The sequence below is a fragment of the Oreochromis aureus genome, linkage group 12, assembly GCF_013358895.1.
Source record: "Oreochromis aureus strain Israel breed Guangdong linkage group 12, ZZ_aureus, whole genome shotgun sequence".
In the NCBI taxonomy this organism is placed as follows: domain Eukaryota; kingdom Metazoa; phylum Chordata; class Actinopteri; order Cichliformes; family Cichlidae; genus Oreochromis; species Oreochromis aureus.
Genome location: NC_052953.1, coordinates 10547040 through 10574062, shown reverse-complemented (window position 1 = coordinate 10574062; position 27023 = coordinate 10547040). Strand labels below are relative to the sequence as shown.

Genomic DNA, 27023 nt, shown 5'->3' with positions numbered 1-27023 from the left:
GTGAACTGAGACTATAATAATCTAATCAACAGCTGGTTGTTTGTAGAAGCACCCAGTAACTTTTTTCTTGTGGTGCTTTTTTTCCTCTTCCTTTTTTTTTTCTCCTCTCTGTGTTTGTTTATCAGCCTTCAGGCAGACTACAGGCATGGGAGTAGTTTGGGTGGGGATCTGCTAAAACTTGGTGAGACAATCAGGACATTTGGGAGGCTGCTAACTTCATGCTGATGCTATCACGTCTCTAGATTTCTATAGAGGATTGACCGAGGACATAAAGAGGTCAGAGTGCATCTGACCACCTAGAGATAGGGTTTCACAAAAGCCAAAGATGTTATGTCACTGACTGAAAACAAACTATTTCACCTCTTTAGAAGGGTGGGCAATTAACCCTATCCCATGGTCTTTTTTTAATCTTGTAAGCTGGGAAAAAAATCATCGATTTTACACAGTTGGCATAATGCCACTGTGAAGTCTTTGTCTGCCTCTGGAAGAAGAGAGACTATAAATTTACCATTAGCTATCCCAGTTTATTTTTTTGCTTCACGCTTTTCTCTGAATCCGAATGAATGAATGAAATGAGGGAGCAGGACAGCAGTGCAGTGGTTAGCACTGTTGCCTCACAGCAAAAAGGTCCTGGGTTTGAATCGAAGAGTGTGGTTTCTGTGGGGAATTTGTGTCTTCTCCCTCTGCCTGTGTGGGTTCTCTCGGAGTGCTCCAGCTTCTTTCCAGTCTAAACACATGCAGTTTAGGTTAACTGGTGATTCAAAATTGGATGTAGGTGTAAATTCAAGTGTGACTGGTTGTCTGTCTCTCTATGTTAGCACTGCAATAGACTGACGACCTGTCCGTGGTGTATGACCCTTCTCACTCTATGATAGCTGGAATAGAAAAAAGTGATGGATGGCTAAAAAACCAAAACGTGTGCTTTTGCTGTGTTACCTGCAAAAATTCCCAGTTAACAAAATGTTTGTATTCTAATAAAAGCATTTCTATACTAAAAGAAGTGAATCTTCGCAGCCGTAAGAAGGTCAGCTGTTTTCATCTGAGGACTCCACCTATGAGAAATTGTAACTGTCAAAGAGCATGAAGTAAAAATATCTAAAGTATACAGTAGCTTTGTTGTTCTTCAAATCAGTTGAGGGTTGAAAACAAACCCAAGCCGTTGCAGGATTAAATTGCTAGGTTTTGAGTCTGATCTTTGACATCTCCATACATTTAACTGGGAACTGTTTTTCGGTTACATGATCACTTACCTCTTAATGACACCTTTCTGCATTCATTTCTTTATGTATAGCCCAGTGGTTTGACATCCCCCTTGTTAGAGGCCAAAAACAGTTCATGCCCCTCACCACACAAAAATTCAAGCCACAAATTCCACAATTTTATCAGTTTCTAAGAATAAAAAAACATCCATATTGAGCTGCATCAGGAAACTATTATTGGTATGTTTTCTCTAAAATAGTTTATTCACCTTAGCTTCAATTCATGTTTTCTTTTCTATGGGTTGTCTTGACCTTACCACGAGTGGCTCCACGTCCCAACATTAATGCCCACCCCACCTTTTGAACATGACTGTTATAGCTTGAGTGCATTTTCAAGGATGTAGTCCATCCATGTGCAGCTTTGTTTGCAAGAAGCCACAGGGTGTTAAGTGTGCTTTTGCCTGTTTTGCAGATGTTTAGTAGTTGCCACCCACATTACTGATGGGTGTCTAGTCTCATAAGCTCTGATTAAAGTGGAACTAAGAGTGTATGTGTAAGCCATATGCCTTACCGTTAGCATTTACCACATCCCTAACACCAGCTCGCATGATGATCGAGTTAAACTCTTCTGGGGCTCTTGATGGGCTATAAGTCATCTGACCCAACACTGTTGGCATTCAACCTCATGACCACAATCTTCTTTGCCCTGGAGGATGCTCATAGACTGACACAGTCGTGCCTATGTGTTGAGTGTTGTGCATTCCAATGAACACATACTTGTACATATTTCAACACACATAACCGAAATGTCTCAAAGGAACTAAACTTAATACAAACACTAAATAACAATACATGATAATGCGAGTATTGCTTAGGTTGAAACATTGGACAATGATAATTTTCCAGGAGGTTTCACTCTGGATCCCAATTGTTTATCAAAATTAATAGGATCGGTGAGTATCCTGTCTCACTGTCCTTTTGTTGTATTGGAAAATTATTTCCTGCTTTAATAATAGGCAAAAAAAATTTTTTTTAGCTTATTTTAAAGATATTCAATTTTATTTTATTCTAGTTTTTATTTTATTTTATTTGTGCAATATTTATGTTGGAAGATTTTTCTCCATTTTCAAGGAGTGTGTTGTTAGTATTAAAAAATTATATTTGAATATTATTTTTTTAACATTGTCTTTCCATTTTATATGCTCTGAACCAACTGGCCTCATAACTGCTCGTTAATATGTAGCCATGAACATGCCAGGTTGCCCCTGACACTTGGGGGTGGGGCTCTATTTATACCTTCCTCAAGGTCTTTGGCTTGGCTGTAGCCTCTCTCGGTTCCCCTCATCCTTTATCTCTTTGCTTTCTCTGACCGCTGGTTGCTGTCAGGTGTTTTTAAGTCTTTTATCTTTCATCTTGGCCTTTTCAATATCTTTTGTCTGTTTCTGAATGCAGATAGATATATAGTCAATGCTGCACAGGTTATGTTGTTTGCAACTGGCTCACCAGTGGTAGGCAACATCTTTATTACTTTTAGCAATGCATTCTTAGTGAAATGTAAGCAGTTCTTTAAAAAAAAAGTTTAATTAAAAAAAATAAATAAAAATCTAACAATTCTTGTGTGGTGATAAAAATTTATTGAATTTGCTTATATTTTGGATAAGAGTTAATTTGGACATTTTATAATAAATTGCATATACTTTACGTGGGCTCTTACAGTCACTATAAGTACAGATTTTTGCAATCTGAACTGTGTGAGAAGCACACAGTTCAGATTGCATAGGTCATATGAATTTTAAGCAGATCAGATTTAACCTGTAGATGTGAATATGGTTTTCATAGGTTCTCTGATCTGAACTGGCACCATATCGAGGAACCTGAGACATTTTTGGGCTGAAGCCAGACCTTTCCCTCCTGTTGGTTACTGGATTAAGCCTGAGAAGGGCTGGGCAGCATCTGCCAGACTCCTGCTCATTCAAAATAAGGTCAAAAATCAAGTGGGATCCTGCATAGAGCCAACTGGGCTATACAGTAGGCTATGACTATAAATACTGTTGCTGACTCTTCTCTCATTCTTCTCACCCCCCAATTGCTGTGTGTGTATTTGTGTGTCTGTGGGTATAGTTATGTGTGATATAATTACTCGCAGTGAACTTTTATGATGTCTCTTTATCTTACTTGGTAAAAACACCAGGTCTGGTTTGGCACTCCCAACTCAAATATCAACAAAAAATTGAATGACCTTGGGTAGCAGGATTTATATTGGAAATGTCCTGTCATGGTCCCTCTTGCTCATATATTCCTGTTTATAGTTAAGAAATCTTACACCAGTATGGGTAGTTTGTAATGAACTTTACCTCTTTGTTATGTGTACCTCTGTGTTTACAAACACTTTCCGCTTATGTAGTTTCTTACTGACATGCTTATTAGCAGCATATTGGCTGTTTATTAATAATTTGTTACATAAAATATATTTTTTAACATTTGTAGTGCCATTAAGAGAGAGTTTTTATTCTTGTGGTGTTGTCACCTAGATTTGTGTTTTATGCTTTGTTTTTGAACTTAGGCGACATTACAGCTTTTACATAAGCGGCCAATAAAGTTACAAGCATTCATACTTGTGTATAGTGTGCCAACATTGTTCTGCACAGCCACTACCAAAACACTAGTTGGCAATATAATTTCTGTCTTTGAGCTGATCCATTTTTTTCCGATTTGATTTGCATCCTGGGTTTTTTTTTTTTTCCAAAGTAAAGTAATCCATTCTAACTACAAAGGTTTCACTCCTGACCATGTGATTTGTTGTATGAAGTTATGTATGCCATTAGATTAGACGTTTTGTGTATATATATAAACATCTTGTAATGTAACACAGCATGAAGGTTTATTGAATGTAGAATTTGTTTTTTAGAGCAATATGAAATTTAATACAGTACATGCTCATAAATGTTATTGTTCAGTATGTCTTGATGCATTCTCAATTATCCAGGAAAGTAAATCTCCAAAAGTTGAATCTGTTCATCTGGACGTAGCGTTTTGTGGGAGAAACGTTTCGGAACTGACCTCCCAGCCCATTGTTCCTTCAGTGGGCTGGTTTCAGTCATTATGCAAATGTACTGTTTATAAGGGTTGGGGAAACCTGCAGTCAGCTGAGACTGAAAAAGTCACTTGGATGAGTGACGAAACGTTTCTCCCACAAAACGCTACGTCCAGATGAACAGATTCAACTTTTGGAGATTCTTGTTCAGTAATTCAAACACCTGCTGAAGGTCAAGAAGAGTGCAGCCAGTCATGTCATTAAATAGTATAGCCTTTGGGGGATTTTATTCAGCATCCAGTTCCAGCATTGGAAACATTACACCCGTATTTGCCTGTGGTGGAAAATATGCATGAACACTCCAGTTCTTTTCTGTTGCTTGATCTTTAGGATTGTGTCATCACTTCTTTTCACGTTACAGATTTCTGCCTGCGTCATCGCAGTTTCATCATAATGTTTTAAATGCAAAAAAAGCTGAAGTACCTGGTTTCTGTAATGTAGGTCTCAATGGGAACCAACTATACTTCTCTTTTTATATGAGTGCCAGGGGAAGAAAGTCAGATTAGTGTTCTTCATTTTCAAGCTTTGAATAAAATATCTAAGCATTTCATTGAACTCCTTTTGATAGCTTGATACAACATAGGCCTGCGTCACAGTGGCCTGAAATTTTTAGTTGGCTGGACACATTTAATGGAAGCCTGCTATTTTCTAATGTTTCACAATTTTTTTTTTTTTTTTTTTTTTTTTTTTTGGAGCATCTTTAGTCTACCCCCGCCACCCCCTACCCCCTTGCACCCCCTTACCCCCCTGCAGCCCCTACCATCCACCCTGTCTCCTTCACTCTCTCTAGCTCAGTGTGTCTTTTTCCCTCTTTGTGGCCAAGCACAAAGGAGTCGTTATCCTTGGACTACTGGTTGCCATGGTGACGGCTCACTGTGCCCCCGCTCCCCCACATTCCCAAATTGTAGTCCAAGTAGGTTTGGAAAGAGCTTCCCCTGGCCTAGAACCATTTAGTGTCACGTTAGCTCTACGAATGACTCCTCCTCATTTCATCCTGAGATGGGATTTTTTTTTTTAATACAGATAAGAGAGTGATGAGACAATTTTTAATCTGTTGACTTTTTGGTAACATAAAATTAATAGTATGGATGGATGGATGGATGAAATTAATAGTGAAATATATTAAATGGCTTGCTTTTTAATTGCTTCATGCTTAAATATTGACATTCTAACTTACCCGCTTCTCACTCTCTCTCTCACTCTCTGTCCTTCTCGCTCTTAAATCTTTAATTTAATTTGGTGTCCTGCCTCTTCACAGATACTGGGTGGAATGACCCTGTCATGATGCCTCAGCCATGCCACATCTCACGCCTAGGTGACCAAGGAGGGCGTGTCTGGCTTTCAGCCAATCACAGAGGGAAGCCCATTAGAATTAGTAACAACTTTGAGATATTTCTTCTCAAGAGCCTGCTACATCACTGACACTCTCCACCACTGGTAAAGTTCAACTCAATCCAAATCTTATGTCTTTTGCATACAAAGAAGCTTTAAGTGGTTCATTGTATATTTGCTAACATGGTTTCTGAAGCTAGGTTGTAGTACTGAAAAGGGGAAAAAAAAAAACTTTTTATCCTCATAAATTTGAATCAGCAACTTTGACTATACAAACATATACCTGTAATGGTGCTGATTTCTTTTGTCACTGACAAGAACACTGACCTTTGTATTTTCTCTCAGGTCTTGGCTCCTGTGCCTACCTCCTTCGCTCCTATTTGTTCTGGACTCCTTGGTGTTTCCTGTTCACATGTTCTGGGATACTGGCTTAATTATTTTGAGAGCTGCCATGGAGTTAGATGGGTTCCTTTAGTATGCTGTTAGATACAGCTTTCCGATGTTGTGCCAGATACAGCTTGTCCACACAGGCAGAATTGGACAAGGACAGGCACAGAGATGAGCTGTTGATCTCAGGTATTGGCTTGAATATAAGTCATCTGGTTTGGTGGCAGGGCAGGCAACCTTAGCTGACTAAAACTAAGACAGTAATCACATTCTTTTAAATTTTGTTAAGCCATTGTGTCTGAACTATTAGAGGCATGCCTTTTCCATGTAGCCAAAGTAAGTAAAAAACATAGGATGGGATTTTTGGCATCCCTGCTTAACTGTTTTTCTTTTAAAACTTGAGACTTTTAATCATTTCTTTTAAAAAAATTAGTTTAATGTAAGTTTTAAGTCTTCCTGTTTGTTGTTTGAAGTAGTCGGCCAAATATATATGTATATACATATATAACAAAACAAATGTCAAAGAGCCTAAATGACAAATATTACAAAATAATCTCTGCTTTATTAAACTTTTTCCTGAATTGTAAAATTGTCTGTTGTTTCTCTCAGGAGCTTTGTGGCCAAGTTCCCTGTGTTTGACATCACTGCAAGAAGTGTAGGACTTACCACCCCTGTGGATCATCTTGCTCTTGCACTTGTGAGGATCTACTTGACCCTGTTGCACAAAACTTAGTTTAGACTCTTATCCTTGAGCCGTCAAAAGATGCGGCACATTCACGTTGAGTTAGCCCACAAAAAGGCTCCACTAGAGCTTCCAGCACAGGAGGGGGACCTGCCTCCCTCTTCACAGGGCCTAGACCCTGGCGTCAGACCGGGGGCACCCAGGCACCTTGACCAGGAGGAGTTGAGACTCCAAAAGGTCTACCAGCTCTCTATTTTCTCTCAGTTGGGGGGATTTACTACCTCCACAGAATCCCACACTGATGCCCAGCAGAGGCCTATTCGATCAGGTGTGAAAAGGGGGTTAGAGGAGCCTCAGTTAACTCATAAGCGCCCCCACCTGGGGGACTCCCCAGACAGGGAGGGGCTAGAAGGAGGGATGCTGTGTGGGCCAGCCACAGCTCAAGGTGCAGGAATGGGGTTAGCTGGTGGGCCTAGTGGATCTGGTTCTCTGTACTCTTGCATGCAGATGGAGCATAAAGACCCAGAGGAGGGATTGTTACCCAGGTCTCCACCCCTTTCCCCCACCCACAATCCTTCCCGACGCCCAGCTCAGTACAATCAAGATAGGCCATTTCCTGATGTATTTGCTCCACTCTCACCTAAATCAGCCCCAACGTGTGACCAGGGTCATTCCCTTGGAAGCTCAACTAGGACAGAGATACCTAATGGGAGCCGCACACCGACCCACTCACTAGGTAGCCCTGGAAATGACAGCTGTAGTAATGGGTCATCTGGAGGCCAGCCCAGCCCCCACTTGTATGAAATGTCCACATATGAAACTCCTAACCCAGCCAGCCCAACCAGTCCCCCAGGTCCTTTTTCTCCACCACACCATACAGAGCTGCAGGAACCAGGGGAGGCAACAGAATGGGAAGTTGGACTTGAATCCTCCCCACCTGAGCGAAGTGCCACCCAGGCTGCCACCTCTTCTAACGGCCTGGCTTCCTGTGAGAAAACTCCTAGCACTAATGGCCACCGTCTCTTCTCTGGAGGCCACTGGCCTGCCAAAAAGAGGTTGCTGTCTCCAAGTGATACAGGGGACTCGTGTTCAGAAGATGAGGGACCCTCCACATCAAAGAGAAGCAGGCTTTCATTGCTCGCTCCAGGACTGGGGCCCGCTTCATGTCGTAGCACTGATGCTAAAGCTGCCCCTTACTGGAACCACCTGCTGCCCTCTGTTTGGGACCGGCCTAAGGTTAGCACACATCATCTTTATCATATGCTTTGAGTAATTGAATTCACCAAAACAACTGCCTTAGCATTTTGTTCAAACACCTCTCACACACAACTAGTCACATATTCAAAAATAATGAATTAATTTTAGTTAAAGAGCACCAAATTAAAATAGGACCATATGATGATTAATATGAATCACAAATTGTAAGCAAATTGGGACTGAGGAAACAAGCTTGTCCAGGTCTAATTCTCTACCACAAGAAAGAGTCTCGTGGTCATTTTAATGCAGCACACATTAATGAGCAGCAGTGGCACACTGACATGAAAATGTCATCGTTTTAAACCAGAAACCTGTAGAACTTGTATGCAGAGCCATCAGAGACTTTGAATTGTGAATAATGAAATGCATTTGAATAAGTATGGGTAAGAAATCTGCTAGTCCTGACAGTCCTGTATAAGGGCTTGAGGTATTAAAAACACAAAAACTGAGAGAACAACTAAAGGTAAAAAGAATGAGGTGATGGCTGGCTCATTATCATGCCACGCTGGAACAGGGAGAGCAGCTCCAGAATAAAGCCCATTCAGGGAGGGTCCATTGTTCCCCCACATGAGTATGCTGTGTCTCTCATGCACATATGTATACATACATCCTGCTTAAAAATGGTTCTGGAATTGAATTTTTTAACACTGGGAGGCCAGAAAGTGCTTTGAGTTTGTGGTATGGCGAGTATGCTAATGGTTACAATAGGGTTCACTAGTTTCACTGGTTTCATGCAGTGGTGGGATCATTGTGACTGCAAGTGATTAGTGTGTTTGTGTGAGGGAATAGCAGGGAGAAACAGACTTAAGAAAACACAAAACAAAGCGGGAAAGGGAATCAGTGACAGATGAGGCAGAGTTAAAGAAAAGCAGCTAGGATAGACTGTCACAGGCAATATTTCAGTAAATAAAGGCTGGAAATAAGATATTTTAGGTCATACGGAACGGTGGGACAAGATAATTTTCAAAATGCTGTCTTTGGATTTAACCGAATGTGAGTACGAGCTGACAAGCTGACAAAGAACTTCTAGCTCTGAAGTTAGTCGCTAGCTAGTAACGATAAGTTAATCATGAGTGAGAGATTTTCTGTGAGAAAATGGCTAGCAGGCAGCATGGGTTTGGCCAGTGGCGAGTCACCTGAAAATAGGGTGGCCTTTATGGTCAGCGGAAACCTGGAAATGGGGAATGTATGCATGCGTGACACAACAACCACTAGTCAGTGCACAGTAAGTAGAAGGACACCTGAAATATGTAATTACACTTAACAGTTTAGCTCACAGGACCACAGAAAAACAAGCACTCCTTTATGATTATGAGTAGCTTAATGATAAGTCAGGATGTTAACAGAGGAAAAAAACAAATCATACTGTTTCCTCTATTTGTCTTCGCTTTTTTTAGACCTCCACAGACTGCACAAGATCAGGAAGACGACTAAAGAATGGACTGCGGTTAAAAAGGTGAGTAATCCACTCTATTTGTACTCGAATATTAGTATTAAAAAGACAGCATATACTAAAAATGAATTTGGGCTGTGTTCAGACTGAACGTGAAGAAAAGTGTTTTTGGAAATCCACAAATATTTGTGCGTGAGAGTCCTGCAGTTTGGCTCACTTTGCTCCAAGGCCTCTCCTCACCGTCCCAAAGTAGAATCATACAGCTGCAGTTGCCCAAAAACTGTAATAAGGTTTAGGTCCATTTCTGATTGCCAGGAGAATCCACAGTCTATGGCCGAAACTGAGCAGAAAGTCTTTCACAATATTTGGAACTTGCACTGATGGATATTTCCCTCTATTCAAAATGTCTGATGCAAATTTGTGTCAGTCGGCATCTCTCAATAGACTTTGTAAATGCACAGCGCTACTTCACGTTTGGTCTGAAGACTCTATTAACTGTTTTCACCCACCTACACACATGGGTGCACTTATATAGAAAAACTCTCAGCCAATGTCATACTGACTTCACCAAAATCAACATTGGGAAAGGAAGTGGGAGTTAGAGTAGGTCTTCTGTTGTTTTTTAAATGAAAGGGTTTGTGCCTGTACTCGAATATTCAGACACACTCGGAGGCATGTGACATATTGGTTAAGACAAAATTAGTGTAATCTTAACCACTAACCACCGGTCACTTTTGTGTGTGTGTGTGTGTGTGTGTGTGTGTGTGTGTGTGTTTATGGTCATATTCAGTCGGCAGCTGCGCAGCGGCAGTCACACAGACACCGGCCGTTCCACACGTTCCAGTGGGCCTACATCGTCCATCAGCAGATCCCTCCTCGGCAACTTTGAGGTGCGAATTTTATTTTATTTCTTGCAGCAAAAACAAAACATTAAAGAGGACCAATTATGATTGTTATAATAGGTCTCATTATCTTATCTTCATGCATCCTGTCAGCTCATTCTCTATCTGACAGCAACAGTTTTAGCACTTCTCACTTAAAAAGTATCCTCCATTTAAACCATTTATTCTTACTGCTTCCCTTTCACAAACAAGACTTGAGCTTCATATGGGAGGGGGCTGCTGTGCCTACAGCGAGAGCTGTATGCCTAAGATGACCATATTAAAGATATTTGCACTTATTGGCATACTACACAGCCAAGAGTAGAAAACTTTTTTTCTGAAAATGAGCATAAAGAACACTCGGAACGTTTGTCTTAAAGGAATTCCTTGAGCGTACACTTTAGCCATGTTTATTATCCACCTGTGTAGTAGTATATATGACAAAAACCAAGCTGAAACATAATAGGTCTCCTTTAACTAGTGTAATGTGTTCCACATGGAGATGGGGATAATCTTGGTTCTTGGTACACTTGGAGAAACCTTTAAGGTACATTTTTGCAATGTAATGTAATTCAGTACAACTTTAACCTGTAATTCCAACTCAAAGCCATTTGGAAAAACAAAACAAGAATTTTAGTGATATTTTTCCTTCCCATTCATTTACACAATTTGGGGGAAAGTGTTTGTATCACAGGTTTTTTTTTTTGTTTGTTTGTTTTTTTAAAAACACCTGTAGTTTTTAGGAGCATTTGGGAGGACGTCCACATGCTGTAGCCTCTGCAGGGCATGGCCATTTTAAAAGTATGGCTCTCTGCCAAAACAGTTTTTCCTTATTCTGAATTCCCCTTAGACTGGAGCCAGGTTTCTCAGCCTTGACAGACTAAAGCTTTCAAAAATGTAAAATCCACATAATATAAACCCGACAACCCGACAGTCACAGCCCGAAGGTCATGTTTGACAACTTTGGGGGAAGGAAAATGTGATCTTTAAAAAAAATACATATAATAATTTATTCTTTAATTAAATCCAACATGAGCTGGAATTAATAATAAACCAGAAGAAAGTAAATTTTGAACGGGACATACTGAAATGGATAAATATACCTCCAATTTGAAACTGATTCTAGAGTGCTGAAAGTGCTGATATGAAAGTGGGTAAAAAGAATTATAAGATCCCTCGACCTTCCGGTTTTAGGTTTTACCACGACTGCAATGACAGAAAATTTATTTTAATTATGCTCTGACAGTGGATTTTTTTTCATACTGATGCACCTAATACGGTGATCATTTGCATTTTGTAATCTGTATAGGGTTCTGTTTAGACAGTTATGATTTATTATTGGCACTTTTTTTTTTTTTTAACTGTTTGATTGTCTGCATGTAAGAGGACTTGGCCAATTAGACAGTTGAAACAAGGATAGAAGCTGGTTTACGATGACAGGTGTTCTCGTGAGAACACTGTCAAGATGTTACTTTTGTTTTTCACTACAGCCTCTACATTTAATTGTCAATGAAGAGAAATACTTCCACAGTCGAGACTTACTGTTGTAATGTTGAAAATATGTTTAACCTCATTCACATATTAAGATTTTAAAAATAGTCATAACAATTGTAGCAAATGATGATTTTCTTAAAAAGAGGGATTCTCAATCTCAAGAGTTTCGTTTGTTAATTAAACAGACAAATACATAAATAAATAAATATTGCTGTTTCACACTTTTATGCTTTTAAAGTTGATCCCTTTTTGGCTCACAGTGTTGCTGGCTAACAGATGCATATTTTAACACTGTCCAACTGAGCTTTGGTTTCAATTAAAATAAACAAATGAAATATGGATTTTTATGGATTTCACAGTCATAGGTTTTTCTGATTCACCAGCCAGTTTGACTCTGAGTCAAATTGAAATTTACAGTTTTAATAGACTCTCTATGCCTACAACCCATTTCACCTTCTGTTGTGCTTCCCAGGAGTCCATTCTGAAGGGGCGATTCTCCCCCTCAGGCCGAATTGAAGGCTTCACAGCAGAGATCGGTGCCAGCGGCTCCTACTGCCCACAGCACGTCACCCTGCCTGTGCAGGTTACATACTATGACATCTCAGAGCACAGCGCACCCTCACCCTTCCTGGTCAGTGTGTGTGTGTGTTGTGCCATGTTTTTGTGTTGTTGTGTATATCGTTAGTCAGGAGGAAAAAAAAGATAAACGAAATGTTTTCTGTGGTTTGTTGGTTGGGGAAAAAATAAACCCAATTTAGAGATCAGAACTACCAAAACAATGTGTGTCTGATTGATGTTGATTTGCCTCTTCACAAGCAGATGTGGAAAATGTCTTTCTGTGCAAATGCTATGAAGCTGTTCTTCACATCTCTTCAGTTCATCGGGAAATACTGTACATTTATTGCATATGCCAAGAAAGCATTTTAGCAGTGTTATGAGGAAGCCCTGATGTGTAAACAGCTTTAATCCTGCTGGAAAAATGGAAAAGCAGCTGTTTCACTTTTAGATTAATTCCTCATTTCTACTTTGATCTGTTGTGTATAAAAGTGAAGGTCAGGCCTCCTTTGATTCACTTCTTTGAACTCTTAATTTGACTTTCCATGCAGCTGCCTTTACAACTGCGCTCGTAGTTTTAGAGTTCATCGACTTCCCTTCTGGATTTTTTTTATTTTTTTGTGTTTTACATGTGTTATCAATACAGATATGCAGATGATCTCATCTGTTTTAGAAAATGGGAAAACTACTGCTGTCATACTGCTGCCCCCTACGTTTTATTTCATGGCGCATAGTCTTCATGTAGATCTTAAGTATTAAAATGTTACAGATTATTTCATCATTGCAGTGACTGAGGATATGTATTCTGTTTCTCCTTTTTCTCACAGGGGGTAATATCCCTCGAACCTCTTGGAAAGAAAGGATACAGCATACCCAAAGCAGGGACCATTCAAGTGGTAATTTTATGTCATTCTTTACCTATACATAAATATATATATTTTAAAAATGCAACATTTTGATGCTGTCATATTGATACTTTTAAGGGTCAGATATCTGTCATTATTATAGCTAAACCATTTAATTTATTTTAAATCATGCTGAGCTATCTCATCTATTCCTGTTGTGTCCTCAGACCTTATTTAATCCCAACAAAACTGTGGTGAAGATGTTCCTCGTGACCTACAACTTTAACGACATGCCTGTCAATCATATGACGTTCCTGCGACACCGCATCTTCTTGGTGCCAGTAGAGGAGGGAGCTGAGGGGAAAGGCGAGGCGTCTCCAGGAAGTGAAATGCTAGATAGGAAGAAGATTCTCTGCTACCTTATACATCTCAGGTACAACTAAGGTTTTATATGCGTTTTGCTTTGGGTTTTTTTTACATTTTATGCCAGAAAAGGCTAAAATGCTCCATTATCATGTGACTTTAAAAGCTTAGTTGAAATGTCTATATTAAGAAAGAGGAACTAAAACGTTAATAAAACTTTGTGTCATATAAATTTTTCATTGAATATTTAAAAGTTTTTTTTGTGCTTTTAGTGATATTCTTGGCTCAAGTGGAATTTATTTATTTATTTACTTATTTATTTATTTATTTATTTATTTATTTATTTAGCCAACCTCTGTTTTTGGTCTGATTTTTCTTAGATTCCAGAGCTCCAAATCTGGAAAGATATACTTGCACAACGATATCCGGCTGCTATTCTCCCGCAAATCCATCGAAGTGGACACAGGGATCCCATATGAGCTGAAATCTTTCACCGAGGTGCCAAGAAACCCAAAATACTCCCCCCGTGTGTGATCCCAGCTTGACCTTTTGACGTTCCGTAATGCCAACGCAGTCCCTCGTGTGCTTCCTAAAGAGGAGAAGGGAAACCGACTTCTAGAATATTGGATATAAAATTTTCAAAAGACTCATGAGAAATACCAGAAGCACAGAAGACACATGTGCACATATGTCACAGTGTTGGTAATTGGAAAAGACCTGCTTTTTATGCATTTATTCTCCACTGAGAGCCTAAATGCAGATCGAAAATGTCACAGGAACAAGCATGGGCACCTTCAGTTGCTGAAAAGATGAAATCTTGGTGTCAGGGTAGTCTAGCATGGATGGTATTAAAAGCAGGACTTTTCCAGGACCTTAATCTGTTTAAAAGAAAAAAGTTTAAAAAAAAATGCACAAACACTGACGCAGACACACAAACACACACCAAAACAGACTGACAAGACTCATGCCCGGGACATGATACAAGCATAACAGCAGAAACACTTCTGGTGGTGACTCTGAGTTCAGTGTTAACATGCATGCCTTGTGACTTAAACACCTGAATTTTCCTCTAGTGCCGTATCACACTGTCCTTCACTCTGCCTGCAGCTCCAACTGCCTCATTGGACCAATAATTGTAACAGCAATTTAAAAAAAAAAAAGAAAAGAAAAGAAAGCCGTAAACAACAGTCCCATCCCCTGATTGTGGGGGTTATTTACCTTCTGAGGAGCAGAGAGGAGATGAACAGAGACACAAACACTAGTGAAAGCAAGGGCTGAAATTGAATCAGCCACCTTGACTGGATGTCTTATATACAACACGACATGACAACAACACGGCGACATGATCTGACCAAACTCAGGACATTTGTTGAAGAAAGGAATTCTCTTTTTTTTGTTTAGTTTTTGTCTATCTGTCACGGTACAGACCACTGTGTATACATGCGAGTTAAAAAAAAAAACAATGAAAAAACTAAAACTTGGGAATCCACTTCATTGTATGTAGCCAGACTGAGGGACACTGTGCTGTTTTCTTCTTTTTTTTAATTTCCTCCTGTTTAGATTCTGTTCTCCACAGTCAGATGTTGGAGCAGAAATTGGAAAAAAAAAAAAGACAAGCTGTAGTTTTGTTTTTCTTTTTTTAATTTATGTTTTCGCAAATGTCTTAATAAGCAATATGCTGCACAAAGTAGAGTGTGTTTTTCAGCCAGACAAGCTTTCTCTCTGGAGGCAGAACAAAGAAAGCAGAGAAATGAGGGTGAGGGAGGGGAGGGATAATGAGGGAGGACGGGTTGTGGGGTATTTAATATGAGAACGGGATAGTCTATGTATATTTAAAATAATAAACTCTGCGACTGGCAAGTAAAATCCCAACGTTGTCTCCTTGTTTGAATGCCATTGCGAAGACACTTCTTTTTATAACATTATGGCTGATGTTCGCACTCATACTGACTTTGCCATGTGAAATGGTTAGAGGTCGTGATGTAACTACAGTCTATATCAAAAGTAGTTTTCCTCATCAGTCACAATGCAAATGGGATGTTTAAATAAGGGGTTGCACTCATTGATAATACTGTCGGATTTATCACTGCATGTCATTTGTTCAATATTTACTCTCAACTGGCATTGCAGAAAGTATTCAACTTTCTGGCAGATCCCTCTCTAGGGTTTATGAAGAGTGGTCTGAAAAAGAGCATTTCTCTGAGAAAAAAATGTCCGGGAATGCCTGTATACTATATAGTATATAGTATACGGGGAAAAAGCTGAGTAGAGGTCGCAAAACAAAGCCTGAGCATAGTTATTTCATCCATCTGAATCCAATGCTTGCAAAGTGTTTACTATCCTGCATGAGAGAATTCTTCAAGCTGTAATGTGCTGAGTGGCTAAAAACAGACTGCCTTTGCTGTTCTGGGCAACTCTGCAAATATGAATGTCAAACTCTGTGAATGCTATTCACACAGCACTACTGAAGGAAGAAAAATCCATGGCCTGTAAGTATTCCCCTGGAAAAAATACTGAAGAACCTCTATATATATCACACCAACAATACAAGCAGTCATTCCTGAAATACACTGGTTATAGTGTGGGAAGATTTTGGAGAGGAGAAAAAAAAGTATGCAGTGATCCTACACCTTATTCAGGAAAACATTGAGTGTCTGTACCTAAAGAGTTTATTTGTGCTACTGCTACTGCCCATCACCCCTCCCAAGATGGGCTGCCAAAGGTAGATCTCCAGAGATTTTAATCCTTCCTTACGGTGTCAATAAATATGTTAAAATTAATGTGGGGGATTCAAAGGCAGCTTGCCTCTTTTCCACGTTGCTTTGAATGCATCTTTAAACATCACAAAACAGACAAATTAGATTTACCTCCGTGTAACTTACAACAAAGCATATAGGATGGATTAAATGAGAGTGAATAACACTGTTTAAATTTTAACCAGATTTTATAATTTGGCTGAATTCTTTTCAAAGAGACTTCTTTGATTTTCTTTTTTGTTTAATACATTTGCTTAATTTTGCATTGTGCATTAATTCCTGGAAGAATTCCCTCAAGGAGAACGTGAAAGTGCCTCTTCAGCCTGTTTGACTGGGTTTGAAACGCTTGACCAAATTTTGGTCAAGTGTCAAAGTATTTTTGACCCCTGCTGGTAGGAGTCCGTACTGCATTTCCACCATAGGCACTGGCAGGAGGCCTATGAAGTGCTCATGTTTTCGTTGACTTGTAGCTTGTCCATGCGATTCAAACTGAACCACGTGTCGAGAACTTCAGCGGGTTTTTTTTTTTGGGGGGTTTGCAGCTGTTACCTTGCGTACAAATGATGTAACCTCTTTAAAACTCAGATCATCATCTTTTATTTTATGCTGATTGCCATAAAATCCTTTATAACTCTTATGTTGCTGATAGGGATTCATCACACAAACCTTTGCACCAGTGTTTCCAAGTAAAATTTTATTGCTCCATATGCCATTACACCATCCAATAGCATAACCATTTATGGGCCTTAAAGCCAGTTCACAATGCAGCATTCTGTATGTTTGTTTTTCCTAATTATGAGACAGTTGAGAAGTTCAGAGGTACAACTTCATAGGGCTCCTAACAAATGATAAAGTCTTGGCACATGCTCATTACATATGTTCAGCTGTTACTGTTGTGAAAATATTGCTGACAAATGTGTGTGGGGAAACGTAGCACCATATGCTCAAGACTCAAAAGCTTTCTTTTGACAAGTAAAGACAACATTTATATCATACATTTACAGGGTACAAGACCTAGTTTTCTACCAAAGAAACCAAAGTCATCTTTACATTTGTAAACAAAAGAGAAAAATTAAAACTGTGGTCTAATCTCCTTTGATAAGATGTTCCTGCCTCATGGTGACTAGTGCCCCAAACACATTTGCCTTTCAAGCTTTCTTTCCTCCATTTTTATTCATTCATTTCTGAAAGACTACATAAAGTAATCAAAAACAAAACCAACCTCTATTAACAACAGCTGGTATAGTTAATCTTGCTAAAAGCCAATGGCATTTTGATTAAATTCCCGAGTTAGTGCAGTTACTTCCTCCAAGTTTAAGTCTGCATGTCATCAGTCAGTGTGCTGGCAGCACCCAGTATGGCTTGGCTTAATACTGACAGGTGGTAGTGAACTTTGTCCCAGTCGCTGGCCTGCCCTGATGACTCAGCTTTAGCATAGGCATCAGCTAGACCTGGGAAGGTTCGTTTGCCAGCACTGCTTGAGGCCCAGATAACATGCCTGTGTAACACACAACAAAATAAAGATTAGCTCAACAGTGTTATCTAGTGTGTTTCTGAGTTACAATGAAACAAACAGTTGTTGTCACTACACTTGGTATCTCTTGTCAAAAGACTATTACATGTAACAATCAACAGAGCGTAAGAGCGGTCGGCCAAGATTGAACCTACTGGCACTGCCATATTCAAATCACTAGTGCTGTTAAAACACATTGTCTTAACGGATGCTCCTTTATTCCATGTGTTTACCTTCTGCATATTGTTCACTAGCTTCTCACAATGGCTCCTTGCCCCAGAAATGCCGTACTGCTGCATTCCATTATTGTGTATCACTATTACTTCTTTTACTATAGGTTTTAACAACTATGCCAGCTCCAGTGGCTCCATAAACTTTTGCTGTTTGTGGAGGTTAAAAAGTTTTTTAAGGCCTGAGGCCTTATTCTGGTCCTATTTAAGATAGTAGGCATAACCATCGTAATCATGTCTTGATTAACAAGTTTTATTAACACTGGGACTTCACTAACCCCCACAGTCCTTCTTCTCTCATTGTGTACAGTGTCCTGTATGACACAGAAGACTCCACTAGGCACTATAATTTTTTTTTTTCTAAACCCACAGAAATCTCTGTGTAATCCACTGGGCCACATCCTTACCTAAATCCATATTTATCTGGGAAAGCCAGAGGGTTCAAGAAAGCTCGATCCAGAAGCATGAGTTGGTCATTGATCCATCTGACCTTAAGCGGCCTAAGGAAAGAGACATGGTAAAGCAAAGGGGGCTGGTATTCATTTCTGTTTGGATGGATGTGGATATGACTGTTCACATACTGTATGTAATGTGTGCACCTACGTTTCATTTGCCAGGTCTGGACTTTGAATCACCTTCTGCAAATTAGAAACTGCTGCACGAAAGCTGGTCACTGCATGTTTTAGGGGTTCTGAAACAAGATACAGATGATTGCAGTCACCCAGTAATGATTGTATTCTTTTATTCTCTCTAATTACACTTGATTATTGGGGTAGAACATAGATATCCAAGACAAAACATAGATACACAAGACACTTTCAGAGGGTATCATTAAAGTATAAGATGTGTTACCTAGCTAGAAAAAGATCCCCTCCCCCCACATCTCTCAAAAGATCTCCTGTACTTACCCATTGAAATCTTCATAGTTTTAAGTTTCTCCTCATATAGGTTCAAAGCAGTGTTGAGGTATTCCTCCAGACTTTCAGCGTAGTCAGCGCAGTTTAATGGCAGGATCAAGCTATCAGCCAGTCGGATCAGGACATTTCCTGCAGTCCTGGCTACAGCTTGATGACCGACAAAGCCTACAAGAGAAGATACACCCTAATGTTATAAAGGAATTAATTTGATTCTTTTCAGCTAATTATTTCTTTTCAGTGATCAAATCTGACAACAGAAAAACCACAAATTAGAAAATATTTGCTTGAGAAATGCAAGGCTTTTTCTTTTTCTATATTTCATTGCTAGCAAAATCTATAGCACTATCACAGGAAAAGGGTTAGATGAGGAATCATTTATTCTTCTTACTGTGCAAGAAGTAGACTACTAGGAAAAAAAATAATTTCTCACCAGGATCAATGTACTTTGAAGCATAGTCAAAAGTGTCATATGCTGTGTGGTATGCAGGATAAATCCGAGCATTTGTTTTAGTCTGTGTGAAGACAAATATATATACAATAATAGTTACAATATTATCTTAATGAGCTCAGTTAACACCTGCCTTCTCCTAATATATGTGAATGCCAAAATAAAACACTTTTTTGCAGCCAGAGCATTTAACTGTATCTACCATCCTTATTTTTAATACACAATCAGTGCACGCTAGTTAAAGCACATTTACTGCGACTACACAAAAAGGCTCTAAAAGCAAAACTGTTCAGTATTATTCTGTCTACGTGTCAAATCGTGAGTTTACAAGTACATCTTTAGTACCTTGTCATATGTGTATGAAATGTCCATGGAGGTGATTCCTAGATAATGGCTGAAGGGAGCATAATCACTCCCTGCTCCTGTTAGATATCCCATCCTGTTGAAAGAAGACAGAAAACATCATGTTTCACTGGGAGCACATTCTGAGGTATTTCAGCAGGGAGACATAGGATAGAATTAAATATGAATATATAATGAAAACACTGCAAAATTCTGTGAAAATACATATCACAAAGAAAGTAGGACTTGGCCAACCAAACCAACCGTCTGTTAGATAATTTCAATGATTATGATGACATACTACCAATAAAACTAAACAAAAAATCTAATTCTGTATCTCATACATGATTGTGAATACACAACATAATGCAAATTGCATATCTCAACTGCTTCTGATTAGGCTTTTTTCTGAGGAGCATTTTAAGCTCAGATTGTCTTTTACAAGTCTTTTACATTTTAACAATGAACCAGCTAACACTACTGTGGCCACTGGTAATTTATTAAAAAACTAAAAAGTTTATATCTGAAACATGCAGAATAAAATCTATGATGTCAATATAATATCTAATTTTTTTTAAACTTTCAAATAGAGACAAGTGCTTTTGAATAGAATCCCAGACAACTGTTCTTTTAAGATTTAATGCAAGATTAACAAGATGTGGCTGCAGTTTATTACCTGGGAATTAATCCATGGCTGGGGCTGGTTTTGTTTGTGTACTGTAACCAGTTGTCATACACAGATTTTTCGTGGCCAGGTGCTTTGACCTAGAAAACAAAGGTAAGAAAGGTCAGTGTTGCAGTAATTCATATGATAAATAATCCATCTTGATTCACAGACTATTGCAATGTAAAGTCGGAAAGATACTCTAGAGTAGTCTAGGACGAGTAAAGATTTTTGTAAAAATGGAAAAGTGCCTGTAAATAGGACCAATATGAGTTTGATCTTGGGCACAATTTGGACGAAGACCTATTCGATGCTTATTGGGTTCAAGTTTCACTAAAATCTAACCAAAACGAGGAACAGTAACGATTCTTGTGAATAACGGAATTGACGCCTCACTATCACATAAGCTCATTGGTTCTTCATTGATCCAGATTAGCTAAAAACCACACTTCTGAGCAGTAAAAGTCTTGGTTTTGTCTAGATAGTAGTTTGTCAAAGGGCTCACCTGTTGTGCAGCTTTAAAGATGACATTCTGCACTGATGGCATGCCTGAAGCTCCGAGAGTAGCATTAGCTGAAAAATGCAAGACAACAACTGTTTTGCAAGAGCATCACTATTAAACCTGTAAATTCATCTTAGGTGTGTTAACACAGTGTTTCATTTCATGCAGAGTATGTGCAAAAGAATTAGATTTAGGTTTATATTTTTAACATTTCTTCAAAAACTCCAGGAGCATTTTTTTTTTCTGTTAGCTGTTTGTGTTGTACCGGCTGATTGGAATACATTTAAATTTACTTCTGATGTACAGGTGCAGTGTGGAGCTTCTTACCAAAGACTGCAATGTCCACGTTTATGTAAGCAACACTTCGTTCACTGAGTGCTGCAAAGTATTGCTGGAGCAGAAACAAGAACAAGGTCAAGTGTAGAAGAATGTGCACTTTATATCTCATATATAGACTTTCTTTAACACAAATGGCATGGCCATTTTACATATTGCTTGGAGTTGAGGGTAGCCTTGTGGATAAATTTCAAATCACCTCTGTGTATTCTGCAGACCCAATAAGGCCAAACTCCTCAGCTCCCCAGCTTCCAAAAATAATGGACCTACGAGGCCTCCAGGTGCCTACAATAGAGAGCCACAGAGGTCAGTCTTTATCTAGAACTCTATGCAAACAGTCATTCATTCCAGCTCCTCCTCACCCTGTTTGACCATCTTGCCCAGCACCCTGGTAATTTCCAGCATGACTGATGTGCCGCTGCTTGGATCTATCGCTCCATGAACCCAACTGTCCCTGTGGTTGCCATATATCACATACCTGTCTGTGGATATAAACACACCACTTACACAAAATAATCTCAACATTAAAACAGCTGATCTTAAATTGCCGATCCAACCTTAGTCTCACCTGGCTCCACACTTCCTCTGATAAAACCCATTACATTAGAGGAGGGTTTCACCTCTTCATAGTTGTAGATGTCCAGTTTTACATCACTGAAATTAAGGCAACACAGAAAAGGGACAAAGAGGCTTTAACTGCTGCTCCAGAAACATGTATTTGTGTAAATGTAATCGGATATTCAAGTGTAAACCATCTGACATAAAATTGTATAGTGAATAAAAATGATCAAGTTGGCTGGCAATTCAATTTTTACTACATTGATTCTAAATTATCTAATTGAATTATTCAAAAATAGTTAAGTTGAAAAGGTCTGTAAGGTTTTTTACTTTTTTACACTTTTTACTTATACTGTTGGTTACCTGTTGTTGAAACTGGATGTAGGTTTGAACCCTGGACCACCAAAATTGTAGGTACAGTTGAATCCTCCTTGCCATGCATCTGGAGCTGGTTCTCCACCCAACTCACTGAAATGACCAATGGAAAAAATATGTTACTAAAGTAATCATCACCTGTGTTAGGGTGTATCAGTTACACATGCAGATCTATCTTGTCACAAACCAGATTAATCGATAGGCGTCCTCAAATCCGATTGGTTGAGTTGGAATAGGAGGAATGCCTGTAATGTCTGTGGCATTGATTCTGTATGTTTCCTCTGTAAAATAAATGATTACATTTAAGAATTTATACAAAAGTTAAATAATAAAAAAGTAATTAAACATGATTTGAATTTTCATAGTGTATGTGTTTGAAGCTATATAGCTTGTATCTTATTGGAGTGTGGAGAAGTGCAATTGTTAACCTTTGGCAGCCAAGTGAGGTGTCAGCAAGTCTCCAAAGTCGATGTTGTAGGAACCTCTTTCCACGCCAGTGGGTGGCATGTACCAGGAGTGAGGATACGTTTCACTGGCGTCTGACATGAGACCATCGTTGATGTCCAAAGGATCTGTATAGACAAGCACCCCAACGACGCCATATGGTGCTGCATTGATGGCCTGGATGAGACACATAATGGATTTTGTAAACAGTAATTTGTTGGTTTACACTTTTATTCTTTTATAATTTACATTTCAGTTGTCATTAAACCTGTCCACTCTAGAGGACTTTGAGATACAAAATTTTATGAAAAGTGCTATATTAATAAAGTTAGAATTTACTAGAAGTGTGTGGCGTCAATCTTCATTTTATTTAGCTCACGTGATGTCAGCGTATTATATTTTTGATCTTATTATAAAAGTTTGTGACTACAGAATAGTGTTTATGTAGATTAGATAAAACAATTATGCCACTTGTTAAAGTAAGAGTTCAAACTAACATGTAACTAGTGGCAATAAGAATTAACCTTGTTGCTTAGTTGACGGTTTTTGCGTATAACCAAACAAAACTGGGCTTAAAGTGTACAAATCAGTGATTTAATGATGCATTCTGAAACTCACTTTAGCCGATCTTCCTGCTCCACCATATTTGGTGATAGCAATAGTTCCTCTGAGGTCCACTGCCTTGTTCAGTTCGCTGTAGTCACTTGGCTTCCCCTGATTGGCATAAACCAATTTCCCCTAAAACCATGAGAAATATAAAGGCTCTGTGAACAACAGAAACTCAAAAAGTGAACTGATATGAAGAAAATGTGATTTAAATCTTTCTGTAACCAAATTTTAAAAGATCTAATGTTTATGTAATGATCTGAGGTTTATGCTCCTCTTTTATTTGCCACTTACATTGTGTATCTTTGCTAGTTTGCTTCCCGTCTTTGTCTTTTTTACCCTTTAGTCATTGTCTGCCTTCCCCTCATTGGCTCTGATTGTCCAGAACACTGATATCATCAATATCAATCTGGTATCAATCTGGTTGTTAGGAATCAGTTTGTGTACTTCACAGAATCACTGTATGTCCCTGTTTGAACCTTTATGTAGCTCTTTGCATTCAAGTGTTTTAGAGCAATTTTTACTATTATCTAAACTTTGCTTCAGTTTCCCTTAATTTTACTTTTTTCAGTTTCACTGGAACTTATGCTTTGCATTTTGCTGCCACCTTCAGTTGGCGTTTGTTTGCCTGCATTTATTTTGTATTGTCTCTGAGGAAAGTTATTTTTTTGTGTGTTCTGCATTCATAAAGTGAGTCGGGCTAGAACAGTCTATTTTCCTAATCAGAGTATCATTTTTTTATTGCCATGAGAAAGTTTGACAGTGATACATATCTTTACAGACTGGCTCTTGACGTTTTGCTAACGCAGTCTACATCATAACTTGTAAAATTATCAGTACTTGGCAAGTCTATGAAAGACATTTTAGCCTTGGAGTTGACTTTTATGTTGAGAAGTTTATGGCACCAATAAACGAGCGCTATTGCCTAATTTACTGAAAAGTGTGGCACTAAAATAATCTGTGACTGTGATTGCAGCACATTTATTCATTTATTTATTTTCCATTCAATGTTAAATTTTCTCATAGTTTTTGTCAGAAGTAAATCCCATCTCTTTTACACCGGGAAATATTTGAGGTATTTGTGTATAATACTCATATAATACTCATTCCCTGTTTGTTTTTAAGGTTTTCACATGAACACTCTATGTGAACTAACCCCAACACTGTTAGCTTTTGTTGCACGACAACTTAATAATTGTTCAGAGCAGAGGTTTTTATCATCTTTCTTGAATATACAGTCAAGCAACTGCAACAGTTAAAGGTATACTGACTGTATTTCAGTAAGCATACAATGTACAGCCTCAAAGGTTACAACAAGTAAGCTAATTATGACTATCATGTGATTTTATTATTTTATCATTCTTTCAGTAATTTAATGGTCAGAAATGGTGTAGGAGTTCCATAGGCACAGAATATTTCAGTGTTTGTGTACAAACACACAATAAAACACTGGAGGTTTCTTTGAGGACTGTTTTGCTGTATTTTCCCATTTCAGGAACAGGATGAAAGGTGTTGGTCAACTCTGTTTGATTAATGAGAATAAAGGTGCTATTTTAAATGTAATATAATTGATGTGTTTTCAGTTTTATTTGAGTGATTTGCATTTATAAGTTAAATTTAGTGCTTGATGCATAAGGCTGTAGCTTTTTACCTTTACATGTCCTGCAGGGGAGTATGCTGCGTACGGCTGAACCACCTCGGGATCGCTTTGGTCCGGAGTGTAAGGCTTTTCTTTTTCTCTTATTGTGTGCAGCACCGTATCGGTTGGGCTCACTGAAATTAACAAGTCATGGTGAAAGGTCTACTTGTGAGTCATCAGGACACTTGCAGATTGAAGAGCTTCTCAGTATTAGAAAGAGTGTTAAATACAGAGAGTGGATAGTTTTAGCTTAATACCAGTTTTCTTGGTATGTTGGATTGAGTATGGAGTGGAAGTTTATTAAAAGGCAAAATATGTATGTATGGACAAAATTATACAATATAACCAAAACGTAACAATGTAAAAGTGCTTAAAGGATTTTGTCTTCCATGGAATAATCCTATGGATGCTGATGGAGCAGCTTTCACTGCAGTTAATCATACAGCACAAGCTAACTAAACCATTCATTCTTATACTGTAATGTTTACTTTGACCAAGATAATGTAACCATTCCCTCTGTCATCATGCATTTCACAAGCATTTCACTCACCTACAGTGACCTTATTAGGGTTATTTTTGTCAGGGAAGGACAGGTAGACCCAGTACTCCTCTCTCCAGGCCTTGTCTAGTCCAGTTTCAGGGTCTTGCCATCTCTTAAGCATTATCTGTACAGTCTCCTCATCTCCAGCCGTGGTAGCCATATGGGGCACTTTTGTCAGGCTCCTGCGGAGGAAGATGAAAGATAAAAGATAAAACTTCAATGGCAATTTAGCCTTTGAAATACTTCTCAAAAATGAATGGTAATGGTATTAAATTATACTCTTTGGACTTTAAATGAGGTGCTGGTGAGATTTTATAACATTGTTTAAAAAATAAGGAAACTGACTTGAGATTTTCCTCAATCTGGATGTTGTCCACCTCCGACATGAACTTCTCAATGAGGCTCTCATCCACATCCTTCGCCACATCTTCCAGCCACGATGGTGCAGAGGTCCCGCTCTTGGAAATACCAAAGTGACCAATTAGGATGCCTATGGTCAGTGCGGCAGCACCACACACAACCCCAATTATCACCAGTTTTATCATACTCCTCCCTGAGATGAGATCCTCCTGTGAAAAAGTTCAACTTTCTCTTTGGACCTGAACCCTGACAGTGAGCCTTCCCCAAAGATCTTTTTTTTGGACCTGTGAGCTTTTTATGAATCCCGTCTTATGTAAGACAGCATTGTTAATTCCTGAACATAATGACAGTGCAGCCCCTGAAGTCTCCTCCCATGAGACATGGTCATTGTAAAGTTTACTCATTAATGTTTGCAGATGCGGTGGACTTTATCCCTTCATGTGTAAGTGTGTGAGGGGACTGAAAATCATCTATTTTCAATGTTTGCACACCTTTTTCCTTTTCTTCTTTTCTTTTTAAACATGTCATTTTCAACTCAATTCCCAATTTCTTAACTTAATATCAAGTTAATTTATGTATGTATATTTATATTTTTAAAAATTCTTAAAGTAAAAAATATATAAGAGTTCGAATATTGTTAAAAAATAATTAAAAACTATATCAACAATATAAAGATTACAAGACAAAAATATCACTAATAAAGGAAAATCAATTGAAATCATTATATCCAAGTAGGATTTAATAACCGAAGTAGTTTAGCACAAAAATTGTACCAAAATGGGAATGTTCAAATATTCCTAATACGCAAGAGATCAGAGACTGTTGCCTGTGTCTATAAATAATGAATGAATGGATCTTGTGAGACTACGTTGAGTTATTTTGTATCAGTACTAAATGAACACAATCTTTGTTGGGACTAATGACTTTCATGCATGACTTCCTGTTACTTAACTGCATCATGATAGCACCAAAAAAGGAACCTGAAAGAATCGAATTTTATGTGGAGAACAAGGGTGGCAAAAAAAAAAAAGTGACACTTGTACACAGATAATGTGGACCGATTAAGGAAATTTGTCACATGGAACTAGAATAAACTTGAACCTTTTGCATGCTTTGTTTTATTTTAAAAGCATGTGAGATGTGAAATGGTTTGATTCGTTTCTCAGATGATCTTTATAGGAGCAATAACATAGTCATGAAGCTAAACTATCATATTTAAAATTTTACAGAGCATTCAAATGTTACAGAACTGAAGACAATGTGATACTCACTACATCTGATTTAAGGCCAATAAAAAAAATTTTCTTTTC

General features: G+C 38.5%; 2 protein-coding genes across 4 annotated transcripts in view; one reads left to right on the top strand and one right to left on the bottom strand.

Moving 5' to 3' along the window:
- LOC116312298 (protein FAM214B) overlaps window positions 1-15334 on the top strand; it is a 28331-nt gene extending 12997 nt beyond the window's left edge. For 2 of the 3 annotated variants that reach the window (XM_039620913.1, XM_039620915.1), the window contains 9 exons: window positions 5552-5730; window positions 5971-6201; window positions 6622-7930; window positions 9349-9407; window positions 10135-10234; window positions 12192-12350; window positions 13102-13170; window positions 13347-13552; window positions 13863-15334. In XM_039620913.1, the coding sequence (XP_039476847.1) occupies window positions 6776-7930; window positions 9349-9407; window positions 10135-10234; window positions 12192-12350; window positions 13102-13170; window positions 13347-13552; window positions 13863-14016 (1902 nt within the window). In that variant the 5' untranslated portion in view covers window positions 5552-5730; window positions 5971-6201; window positions 6622-6775 and the 3' untranslated portion in view covers window positions 14017-15334. Of the gene's footprint in view, window positions 1-3038; window positions 3228-5551; window positions 5731-5970; window positions 6202-6621; window positions 7931-9348; window positions 9408-10134; window positions 10235-12191; window positions 12351-13101; window positions 13171-13346; window positions 13553-13862 lie in introns of all 3 variants that reach the window. The other variant, XM_039620914.1, reaches the window with a different exon arrangement.
- A 1581-nt stretch (window positions 15335-16915) lies between these two features.
- On the bottom strand, window positions 16916-26040 carry naaladl1 (N-acetylated alpha-linked acidic dipeptidase like 1). The gene is made up of 19 exons (XM_031729709.2): window positions 25699-26040; window positions 25363-25535; window positions 24825-24946; window positions 23186-23305; window positions 22552-22744; window positions 22311-22404; window positions 22112-22216; window positions 21759-21844; window positions 21553-21672; window positions 21390-21475; window positions 21182-21245; window positions 20858-20925; window positions 20365-20453; window positions 19692-19785; window positions 19329-19410; window positions 18890-19063; window positions 18585-18672; window positions 18389-18481; window positions 16916-17736 (listed from the first exon to the last, which is right to left on the bottom strand). Exons 1-19 carry the CDS (start codon window positions 25896-25898, stop codon window positions 17553-17555), a joined length of 2235 nt encoding a protein of 744 aa, XP_031585569.1. The 5' UTR covers window positions 25899-26040; the 3' UTR covers window positions 16916-17552.
- Between the last annotated feature and the right edge of the window lie 983 nt (window positions 26041-27023).